Below are 12,327 nucleotides of genomic sequence, written 5' to 3' on the forward strand. Positions count from 1 at the left end.
GGTTAAAGTTTTCAGAGCAAGTTTCCTTTCAGTAACTTCTGTGTCCTATATTAATCAAAGATGCATGGATGATGCTTCTAGTAAATGTTTCAGATGCTCCAATTTCAGCTAAAGAATTACCAATTTGATGTTTTTGGAGCAGGTTAAAGTTTTTGGAGCAGGTCTCATTTACAAGTAACTATATGCCCTATATTGACCAAACTTGCATGGATATGATACATCTATAGTGATGCACACTACCAGGTTTGTGCTTCAGATGCTTGGTCTGGCCTACATTTTCCTGATGAGTGACAAGGTTTAAGTTTTTGGAGCAGGTCTTATTTATAAGTAACCAAAATCCCTATTTTGACCAAACTTTCAGGATGATTTATCTAAGGATGCACACTACCAGGCTTGCTTCAAATGCTAAATCTGATGACTACATTTTCCTGATGAGTGACATTAGGTTAAAGTTTCTGGAGCAGGTTCATTCTAAAGTAACTATAAGCCCTATATATGTGGACCAAACTTGCATGGATGTCAACATCTAAGAATGCACACTACTGGACTTGCTTTTAATTAGATTATGGCTGGAACTGACCTAAATTTTTTGGTTAAGTGACAAAATTTAAGTTTTTGGAGCAGATTCATTCTAAAGTAACCGTTTGCCCTGCTTGGACCAAACTAGCATATATGATAGATCTATAAGGATGCACACTATTGCTTCACATGCTGAATTTGAGCTATATTTTCAGCCAGGGTAAGCAACAGGGTGGGTTTTTGGAGCAGATTCATTCTAAAGTGTCTATTTGCCCTATATATATATACTTACCAACTTTGCATTGAAGGTACATTTATTGATGCACACTACCAAATTTGCCTTAGATGCAGGATTTGACCTATACATTTTCCAGATGAGTGACCAGGTAAAAGTTTTTTGGAACAGAGTCATTCCAGTGTTATTTTAACCCCTACATGTACCTAGACCAAACGAACACTCTCATACTTGTTTCAGATGCTGGATTTGACTGTATGAGTGACCAGTTAATTTTTTTTTTAGGCAAGTCCATTCCCAAGTTAACTGCATGCCCTATATGGACCAAAATTGCATAAATTTTGCATCTATAGTGATGTGCACTTCTACATTATTAGTTTAGTGTGGGACTTTACCTTACTTAAAGACAACATTAGTTGAGGTGAGCTCTGTAATATCTGTTTTCCTATGTTTAAAAATTGTTTTCATATTTTCATGCCCTGCTATCAATATGGTCGGGCATAATTAAAGTGTTTTTTAATGTCCATCCTTCCATCCGTCTGTTAGTCAAATTTTGTGTTTAGTTCAGTTTTAGAAAATCAAACTTTATTTCCTGATACATATTGATTAGAGCTTTTCAACTGCATCAACATTTCTTTTACCTTTCCTTGAGCCTTAAATTGGCCTCACTTTCCTTATAAATATAATTAAATGTTGAGCTCAGTTTCAAACAACTAAAATTTTTCCTAGTATTTACCTTAAACTATACCTCGATATACCTTATTTGATCAAGCTATGGTTATTAAGCAGCATTAGAGGGTTTCAATTCTCATTACCGGTAACAAAACTGTAGGCACCTTAATTCATTTACTGTATTATACTGAATCTTCACCTCAGGCGATTCGAAGACGATGGTTACCAATGCTTTATAATACCAGTAAATCTAGCGTTAACCTACTTGTAAAAGCTTACCACTGGCGTCATTGTCTGTGTGTTTGTAGTAGTTAAGTATTGTAGAAGACTTCCTGATCTTGAAAGCTGTTCAAATGTTGACTTTCCCAGTCTGTCCATTCTAGACAAATATTCAATGTGCTCTAAAGGTCGTCGTGTGTTTACTTTTGTTATAAATACAAAAGTGGTTCGCAACCTTTGTTACGTCCGAGTTCTGTGACGCATGTTTTATTGTGATGTCATCGATATAAGAATAAGTTCACGTACGATCTATTTTTTATATTTTATCAAGAATTATCTACCTAATGTTTTCATTAAAAAGAAAGTAGCATAAATTTCCCGAAATCCGAAATCTGAGTTTCCTTTTCCATGAAAATATATTCCAAGCATTTTGTACCACGCAGCCTCACTCTTTTCTTCACGTTAAGTCATGAAAAATGGAAAACAACTGTTACTCAATAGGGAATTTTTTGCATATATACATGTACTATTATGTTACATGTATTCGATCCACGGACGCAGTGACCAATTAAGCACTTCACTGATGATGTACCTGACGTTTTTGATAAACACGAACAGATAAAATATTTCGTACACTGGGGCAATCAGTCTAGAACTTGGAATTTTTTTCGTAAATAATTCTGCTGCCCTTAAAAACATCGCAAGAGATGACTTTTCAGTATTATGCAAAATTGATATATTCCTGGTATTGTTGAGCCAGAACTTTATATTTTAAATACAATGAAATATAACAGTTGATGTATACCAAATATAAACATGATAAATGGGAGGTAAATTTAATTTTTTAGACATGACTTCAAGTGCCTAGATACAGTCAGTGGGAATACCAAACAGTGACCTATGTCTCAATTCTAGGTCCAATGGGAAATTTCTTCAGAAAGGTATATGGCTCATTATAGATAATATATTTGCTTAGTAATAGTGACAACTCATTTGGAGGTTCTTGACTTTCTCTTTGGGGTTCCTCTGAACTGTGATAAAATAATAGCAGTGTTGATGTACATCATTATTACAAATTAGCATTTTAAAGCATTAGAAGCTGAATAGAGTTTGAATGTATGTCATTGCCGGTAAATAAAGCTATAGAAATAAGACAGTAGAGGACACAAGTATAAGCTGTAAACAAGGTACAGTATACTTTATAATTTTATATATGCTACTGTAGGTAGTGAGCTTCAGTTACTCAACTGTTAATTAAAATTGTAACCAAAGGGACAGTACAATATTTTCTCTAATGAATGCCAAGATTGTGTAGAACATCAGAGAAGAAGGGCATACTTATACCTTCTCCATTTTAGTAATTATGATAAGTTTTCAGTTGTGGGATATATTGCAAAGAAACAAAAAAATAAAAATGTTTAGTGAAATACTTAATCAAAGTAATTAAGAGTTTGAAAATTAATTCATTACTATATATATTAACTACAGATTCATTTTACTCATATTCCAAATATGGAAGTAATCTTTAAAAAAAAAAAAAAAAAAAAACATATGAACTGTTGAAGTATGTTTGTTTCTTCTTTTGCAGCTGAAGAGACACTAAAGAGGAGGAGGAGGGTAGGAAAGAAATGAGTACTTTTGAAATTTATTTTTCAATACTGCTGAAAGCCTAATTCATGGTATTATGAGTATACAATGTTCATGTAAATTAAATTGAAGTTCACATGAGAAACTATTAATTAATTTTTATTGCCCTTACTGGAGAAAAAGAGGGGTGTTAACCAAAAATTTCTATCCATCTTGTTAAAGTTTTGTAAAATCCTTTTATCTTTGAGAATTGAAGCCTTTTATAAAACCATTAATGATGTATTTAAGTAGTGGTCATGGTATTCCACATATTGGATGGTTTTTAGTATGCATAGGTACACACTAGGAGTGTGGAAAGTTGCATAAGCCACAGAGGCCACATTACATGTCTAAATACATGAAATACCAAAAATAATCTATTTGACTGATCATTGAGATAAGATTAACCCTTTAGGTAATACATGTATAATATTTGTTGTGTTCAGTTTTATTTTTACAGGAAAATATCAGTTTCCAAAAACTTTGGAGGAATTTGGATACTACTTTAACAAAGGTAAATTTTTAGGTACATAAAATTTGAGAAATGTTGAATAAATCTTTCAGAGCCTTACACATATTTGAATCCCTTTGGTTTGCTGCAAGTCTTTTATAAACCATAGATGCTTTAATAGTAGCTATGGTAAATGGGACTGGCATAAACTAAGAGAGTCATATAATTTTTATCAAAATGATTTATGGGTGATTCTCATTCAATCTTATGTACCACAACTCTCTGTGTTCTTAAGATTCTGATGTAGCCATCAAACTGCTAGGTATTTGAAAGCTTATATGGCCACCTTTTTGAATTAAATATATACAATGTAAACCAACTTTTCTTCGAATGAATATGTGCATAAATATATATATGCATGAATAAAAAGTTCACAGCCTTCTCTTACTCATGAATATTTCTTGCCACAAATTATTCATTTCATTGTGTATTTATGTAGGATAATTCCTCATTTGCAAGAATTAGCCATCATGGATAGATTTCAAACTGACAAATCATTAATAAAACTTGTGGCAAATAATACATGTAGCTGGTTTACAGTATATCAATGTAAACTATGAAGAGATACGAAGCTCTAGGAAATGTGAGAAAACTATTTGTAACCTACTGTGCAGTAGACTAACAAAGAAAAGTATTTTATATTAAGTTTAGTTTTAGTCATTTTGGCTGCAGTATACTTGTGGTAATGTGATATTTCATCTTACATGATAGAATACATCATATCTGTTGTGTCAGGATGTGCCATAATACACTTGTTATAATGATTTGGTATAGAAGGAATTTGATAGATATACACTGTTCTTAGTGAAGTGAAGAAATTGATTTACAATGTTCTTAGTGAAATGAAGAGATAGATATACACTGTTCTTAGTCAAATGAAAGATACAGATCATTGAATTTAGGTCATTTGACTTATTTTAGTATATTTTGATTTACAGATAATAACTGAATTTGTGTATAAATTACTAGAAGACAAACACAATCTACAGAAGGTCACGATTCCAGTGAGTATGTCAACCAACTGCATGAATGCAAATGGGGTATATGAGTTAAATTTCCATAATATCTTTACTAGATGAAATGATTTTAAATGTATTTAAAATTGGGTAAGGCAGCCTACATGTCTAGCCATCTTCAGAGTGAGAGCACTTTGAGCTAAGTTCATTATTCCTTTGACAACCAGATTAATTCTACCATTTTTCTGTGTCAGGTGGATGCTGAGCCTGATGAGCCAACTTCTTTTTTCTACATGTCTGAGGATGCCCTCAATAAAGACAAACTTTTGATCCTGATTCATGGGAATGGAGTGGTTAGAGCAGAACAATGGGCCAGGAGGTAGGTTTGGGATGAGGGCAGTGGGTTAGGAGGTAGGTTTGGGATCAGGACAGTTGGACAGGAGGTAGGTTTGGGATGAGGACAGTGGGCTAGGAGGTAGGTTTGGGATCAGAACAGTTGGACAGGAGGTAGGTTTGGGATCAGAACAGTTGGCCAGGAGGTACCATATTGTCACGTGTAAAGGCCGCACTCTTGTAATAAATGCACCCCCAAAGTTGGGGGGAGAATCCTGAGAAAAACGCAGTTCCTATAGATAAAACGCACCCAGAAAATGCAAATATGGATGTATCTCTTATTTTCACAGCATAACTAATTCAAAGAAAAAGTTTAAAAAGTTAAAATATTCGTGTCATTTCAAAAAATACAGTAGGATACAACTTTGAATTTTCTTGGCAAATTCAGTTTACATATAAGCTTTATTTACATGTATTTAAGTTTAGTTTGTATTTTAATTGTTATTTGATTAGTATAAATTTAAAGCTAAGTCCCTATTTTTTTTCTATTATCCCAAGCATGTTACAATGCATCAGGACAGTGGGCTAGGAGGTAGGTGTGGGATCATGTTAGGTTTCTTATTAAGTTTACTTACACATTTCCCTGATCTTCCAGTATCCTTCTATCTTGTCCTTCACAGGCCTGTTCTCAGATGCAAAAATAATCAATTTAATGATGCTGTATAATTTAACTGTTTGATGCAAATTCGTTGAGATTATTCTTACTTTGGGCAGTTCAAGCTTTCAAAATTTTCAGGTGCTTTATTCCATGCACTGCTAATAAATCATAAAATGAATTGTAAAAAAAAAAGAAATTAGATGTAAGGATATTCAAGTATTTAAAAAAATCTTTTGATATCTATGATTTTTTACAGACTGATCATTAATGATTGACTGGACTCAGGAACACAGCTTCCTTTTTAGCTCACCTGAGCTGAAAGCTCAAGTGAGCTTTTCTGATCACAGGAACACAGCTTCCTTTTTAGCTCACCTTAGCTGAAAGCTCAAGTGAGCTTTTCTGATCACATTTTGTCCGGCGTCCGTCTGTCTGTCTGTCCGTCCGTCTGTCTGTCTGTAAACTTTTCACATTTTCGACTTCTTCTCAAGAACCACCGTTCACGGTAGCTCAGTCGGTAGAGCGCTCGCTTCGTGATCGGGAGGTCGAGAGTTCGAATCTCGGCCGCGACTGACCTAAGTCGATAAAAAATTGGTAGCAACTGTTCCTTCGCCATGTGCTCGGCACTTTGAAGTGAAAGTTGCAGGTCCTTCGGATGAGACTTTAAAAACGGAGGCCCCGTGTCACGGCAGGCATTGGCACGATAAAGATCCCTCACTGCTCAATGGCCCTGATTGCCGAGTAAAGGTCAAAATTTGAAGCCCTTCACCGGTATATGGTGACGTCTCTATATGAATGAAAAATTCTTGAATGGGACGTAAAACAACATACAATCAATCAATCTTCTCAAGAACCACTGGGCCAATTTCAACAAAACTTGGCACAAAGTATCCTTGGGTAAAGGGGATACAAATTTGTTCAAATGAAGGGCTACGCCCTCTTTCAAGGGGGGATAATAAGGAATTAGTGAAAAAAAAAAGGCATCATTTAAAAATCTTCTTCTTAAGAACCACAGGGCCAGGAAAGATGAAACTTATGTTGAAGCATCCTCAGGTAGTGTAGATTCAAGTTTGTTCAAACTATGACCCCCAGGGGAAGGTTGGGTCCACAATGGAGGATCAAAGTTTTACATAGAAATATATAGGAAAAATCTCTAAAAATCTTCTTCTCAAGAACAGCAAAGCCATGATGAGTCATATTTATGTGGAAGCATCCTCAGGTAGTGTAGATTCAAATTTGTTTAAATCATGACCCCCGGGGGGTAGGGTGGGGCCACTATGGAGGATCAAAGTTTTACATAGAAATATATAGGAAAAATCTTTAAAAATCTTCTTCTCAAGAACAGCAAAGCCATGATGAGTCATATTTATATGGAAGCATCCTCAGATAGTGTAGATACAAGTTTGTTCAAATCATGACCCCAGGGGGTAGGGTGGGGCCACAATGGAGGATCAATATTTTACATAGAAATATATAGGAAAAATCTTTAAAAATCTTCTTAAGAGTCATATTTATATAGAAGCATCCTCAGGTAGTGTAGATTCAAGTTTGTTCAAACCATGACCCCCGGTGGTAGGGCGGGGCCGCAATGGACTATCAAAGTTTTACATAGAAATATATAGGAAAAATCTTCTTCTCAGGAACAGCAAAGCCCAGATTTGTCATATTTATACGGAAGCATCCTCAGGTAGTGTAGATTCAAATTTATTCAAAACATGGCAGGGCCACAATGGAGGATCAAAGTTTTACATAGAAATGTATAGGAAAAATTTAAAAAATCTTCTTCTCAGGAACAGCAAAGCCCTAATTGATCATATTTATTTGGAAGCATCCTCAGGTAGTGTAAATTCTATTTTGTTCAAATCATGACTCCCGTGGATAGGGTGGGGCCACAATGGAGGATCAAAGTCTTAAATAGAAATATATAGGAAAATATCTTATTCTGAAGAACTGCAAACCATGATTAGTCATTTTGATTCAATTGTGTTTAAATGATGACCCCCAGGGGTAGGGTGGGGCCCAATGGGGGATCGAAAGTTTTACATAAGAACATATAGAAAAAATATTTCTTCTCAAGTTCAGAAAAGGTATGTTTAGTCATATTGATATGGAAGCATCCTCAGGTAGTGTTGATTCAAGTTTGTTCAAATGATGACCCCTGGGATAGGGAGGAGCCACAATGGGGGATCAAATTTTTACAAAGGAATATATGGGAAATTTTTTTAAAAACTTCTCAAGTACAACAAAGCCATTTGTTATATTGACATGGAAGCATCATCAGGTTGTTTAGAATTCATGCCCCCCCACCCCCCACCCCCGGTAATCTTTTCAATACTGAACTGATTTGTGCTTTTGCCTAGCCAATGTGCTCAGGTGAGCGATGTGGCCCATGGGCCTCTTGTTTAAAATGTGGTATTTCTTATTTTATTAATTCATTTTACATTTAACAATCCGGAAGACAAGCCCCTATATAGACGTATAAAATGTGCGTTCTCTTTAAGTGCATAAAGTTCATGATTAACACAACGTATGGATAAAATATCGGGTATACTGGAATTATTTTTTGGAGACGATAGATATATATATGTGGGGAGTGGGGGGTATCAAAGTTATGTGGACCTCAATTCAAAATGAAATAAAGGACCTCCACACGGTCTCCGTTCCTACGGGCCTGTAAACTAGTAGAGTATACCATGCTGTTTATTAAATTAATATGCTCTGTAAACTATGAGGTCATCGTTGATAAAACTTTTGCTTAACTGACATGGGATTATCTAATCAAAGAGTAAAGCTGCAATTCGACTGAAAAGCTTACAGGTCCTTTAGATGGCACTAATGAGAATTATTTCACCTATCTCTGTCCATATTCATGTTTATTAATACAAAGCACCGATTCTTGGTGTGTGAACCTCCGTTCTGATAAGCAGAAACAGAGATGGTATTCTCACAATGGTCTCTAGGTAAGTATACATGTTACTGTATCGACTAATAAAGCTGTGATTCTGTAAATTATAATTCGATTTGAAGAAAAATGAGTCGGTAAAATCCAGTGGACCTTTTCACAAAATATCCTACGTCTAAGACATAATTTTTTCCAATATTCCCCAACAAGTATCTAAGCTATAGTAGACACAAAGAATCTCATATTTTTTATTATATTACAACAAATTGTGAATAATCGTTTGGAAATGATTCATATTTAAACAAAGATATTACATACTTGTCAAATTTTAATCTTGGGTGTAAGAATTTTTGTGAAGAGCTACAGATTATTTCGACTAATTTGTTGACTCGATTTTATCGTAAACAAAAAAAAAATGTCATATGAAGATTAAAATGAAAAAATATGAATTCTTAAATGAATAAACACTTCGACCGCACAGTTGAAAATAGGCCTATAATAAAAATAATTTACAATATTAAAAAGCATGCTATACTGTTTTTTTTTTTTAAATCTGCAGTATAAAAATGTATCTGATTCAATGGTTACATGTACTCCTACAAGTAAGAGCCTCGGTTAACGTCCCTACGCTCCTTATATACCATATAAAGTATTTATAACCGATGTGTCATCAGCAACAATTCTGTAACTCGCTGAAAATTAAGAAGGATGACCAGAGAGCTACAGTGCCACCTACAGCGAAAATTAAATGTTTATTTATTGCAGGTCCGTAGCAAGGGTTTCAAAAGTGGGAGGGGCCAACTTCCCCCCAAAAAAATCTGACAAGCAAAAAAAAACTTAATTACTGTCTAAGTCCTGGAATTTGCCAGTGCTGGACCTTACAACATCAAAAAGTGGGGGGGGGGGGGGGGTTCCAGCTTCTGAAGGAAAATTTACTAGAGCAAAATTCAATACTCAGAATAAAAGTGCCCCCTGCCCCCCCCCCCCTCTTCTATGGACCTAGCCTGTATTGCGCACAAAAAGTTGCGCTTGATTCCGGACATCGTCTCAAGCCACGGTCCGGAGTCCGCATATAGCTCTCCCCTAGAGGATCGTAAATTTTGGCTGTGGTTTGCGACGATGGATTCCGGATTTACTTCTTCAAACTCTTACCTCAACTACACAAAAGCTTGATTTCAAAAAATTCCTTAGACCTCTATCAACTGCTGCACAAACCGCGATGGTCCGAATTTTTCTTGCCACCCAAAATGACAGTATAAATAGGCAAAATTTTCATTGGTCTCAATATCAGGCCCAGGAGGGCTATAAACAACGGTTTGGGGTGAGAAGGGGGGTCTTGTTGTGGAAATAGATAAAGAATATGTTAGAAACACATGGATAGTAATATTTTTGAATAAATTTTGGAGAGCTTAAGTCTCCTGTTTTTCATTTTTTTTTTTGAGATGGACGGACAAGACACGACAAGCAAACAAGACAGTTACAGTATGCCATAAATAATGTTCCATCCACTAAGACACGGGAAGCGGGGGGTCACCATTCTTTGAATTTGCTCTCTGAACTTTGATTTATATATAGGATAATATTTTTCATGGGGATAATATTTTTCTTGACTCTCCTGAAATTAAAGATATCTGAAGTTAACTGTTATTACTTCAAATGTTTTTTTTCTTTCTTTCAGACTTTCTGTTTGTGACGTTGATAGTTATTTCAGGTATAGAATATTGTTTTTAAGATATACTATAATCTTTACTAAAATTGACCCAATAAAAAGTTGAAAAGATAACATCAGCAGTTGGATTGGTTCATTATTCTTAAATTAAAAAAATTTACGTGTTAATCAAATAATACATATAAGTTTTGTATTTTCGGCAGAAATACAAACCGTCTCTGCTGGATTGGAGTGCATGAGTTGTACACACTCTGCTTCTGTGCGGGATTGTCAACAGACCACAATCAAATGTGGTGATGACGAGGTAAAACAAACAGGTATTTTAGTGTCGAATTACCTTGGACCTGTATTTGTAGATGATTCTGATTCATATTTTCTCATCGGCGCGATGTTAACTTTTTTGTCACAACAATTACGTCTTCTGATTTTTTTAACAATGTCAAATACCCCTCAAATAAAAGCTCTTGGTGGCATTATCATGTTCGCAGAAACGTTTTCATACACATCAAACGATTCATTTCTTTTCATTTCAAATTCTGTATTCAAAGTAATGATGAAAAAAATGCACATCATGTCAACTTTTAAAGTTTATATATATATATATATATATATATATATATATATATATATATATATATATATATATATATATATATATATATATATATATATATATATTTCATGATAAATTGATTTGAAGGTAACTTGCATATTCTTCTAAAAATGCATTTACTTTATTTCTTGTAACTTTTTCTCACTTTCAAGACCCTCCTTCATTTCCATGTGCCAGTTAGAGATCCGTTGCATACATATTCGTTTGCAGCCCTCCACCGGCAAGTGGTGGCGTCTCAATATGAGTGAAAAATTCTCAAAGGGACGTTAAACAAGCAAGCAAACAAACATATTCAATCCAGTCCAAATAGTCAAACAACGGATTAATTCGCAATCTCTTTTTTTTTGTTATAATATTTGTTATTTCTGTCAAAAATCTTTTATGCACAAATTATTTTCAATTTTTTTTTGAGGGGGGGGGGGGGGGTGAAGGTGCCAAAAACGTTTGAAAAATTAATACATGTATACTGATTTGTTCGCTATCGATACTTTTATGTACAACAATGTAAACTGTTGGAGTTTGAATTTTTTTTTCTGAAATGTAAAATTAAAGCCAGGGCTTATAGCAAAGGTCGACTTTAAAAAATAAAAAAAAAAAAAAAAAAAAAAAAAAAAACATATTTCAGAGCATATAACGTCACTACCTTTTTTCCAAAAACATTTCAATTTCTCAAGAAAAGATAAACTAAACGAACAAAATAGCCAGTGTAATGTTTTGTTATTTGTATTTTGTGCCTTAATGTATTATATCTCGTTGTTTCTATTTACAGGAATGTTACCTGGAGAAAAGAACTACTTCACATTTATCTTTGTCATACTCCGCTGGTTGTAGGAGCAAAGTGGTAATTCTATAAACAGTTAATATTTAGTGGTGCATCTTATGTTTTGTCAGTCTGTTTTGGTATGTATAAATTTTCGAATAGTAGACTGTAATTAAACATAATGTAGATCTATATAAACTTTATTATCGAAAAAATATCACTCAAAAACGAGGAATTATCTGAAGAATATGAATTGATATGTAACAAGTATTTTTTATTTGACAGATATTCCCCCTAAAACGAAAATGCAAATATAAAATAATACAACATAAAGATACACTTTATTAATAATGATCATGCATGTCTTTTTTCCCTAAAGAATAAAGTTTATTCTCTGCAGGTTTGTAACATTATGGCGTCACTCGGTTCTCTAAGAACCGGAAGATCAAACCACCTGGACACAGTCTTTGGAAAACGAGACCTCCTAAACTGTGCTTACTGCTGTAACACAGAAATGGACAAAAATGGACCATGCAATTTACACTTATGTTCATGAATTTTTAATTAATATATTTTGAATAAAGACTCCATATGATTGGGTTTTTTTTTTGTTTGGCGCAATTTTTACATTGTGTCGTCATAAGAATTTAGTCACAT

General features: G+C 34.3%; 1 protein-coding gene across 1 annotated transcript; it reads left to right on the forward strand.

Moving 5' to 3' along the window:
* The first annotated feature begins 839 nt into the window (after positions 1-839).
* LOC133182722 (uncharacterized) lies at positions 840-12,265 on the forward strand. The gene is made up of 10 exons (XM_061317570.1): positions 840-905; positions 2,514-2,586; positions 3,234-3,262; positions 3,732-3,785; positions 4,721-4,786; positions 4,993-5,117; positions 10,307-10,339; positions 10,501-10,601; positions 11,680-11,751; positions 12,071-12,265. Exons 1-8 carry the CDS (start codon positions 840-842, stop codon positions 10,592-10,594), a joined length of 540 nt encoding a protein of 179 aa, XP_061173554.1. The 3' UTR covers positions 10,595-10,601; positions 11,680-11,751; positions 12,071-12,265.
* The last annotated feature ends 62 nt before the right edge of the window (positions 12,266-12,327 follow it).

This window comes from Saccostrea echinata, unplaced genomic scaffold (genome assembly GCF_033153115.1).
Source record: "Saccostrea echinata isolate AGI-Se365-2 ecotype Australia unplaced genomic scaffold, CSIRO_AGI_Sech_v1 ptg000009l, whole genome shotgun sequence".
In the NCBI taxonomy this organism is placed as follows: domain Eukaryota; kingdom Metazoa; phylum Mollusca; class Bivalvia; order Ostreida; family Ostreidae; genus Saccostrea; species Saccostrea echinata.

What these genes read in the sequence shown, in the direction of transcription:
- LOC133182722 (XM_061317570.1), top strand. Translation starts at nt 840, where the DNA reads ATGCACACTACCAAATTTGCCTTAGATGCAGGATTTGACCTATACATT. An exon ending in TTTTCCAGATGAGTGACCAG is followed by an intron (nt 906 to 2,513) that starts GTAAAAGTTTTT and finishes TCAAGTGCCTAG; the next exon opens with ATACAGTCAGTGGGAATACC. An exon ending in TGGATACTACTTTAACAAAG is followed by an intron (nt 3,786 to 4,720) that starts GTAAATTTTTAG and finishes TTTGATTTACAG; the next exon opens with ATAATAACTGAATTTGTGTA.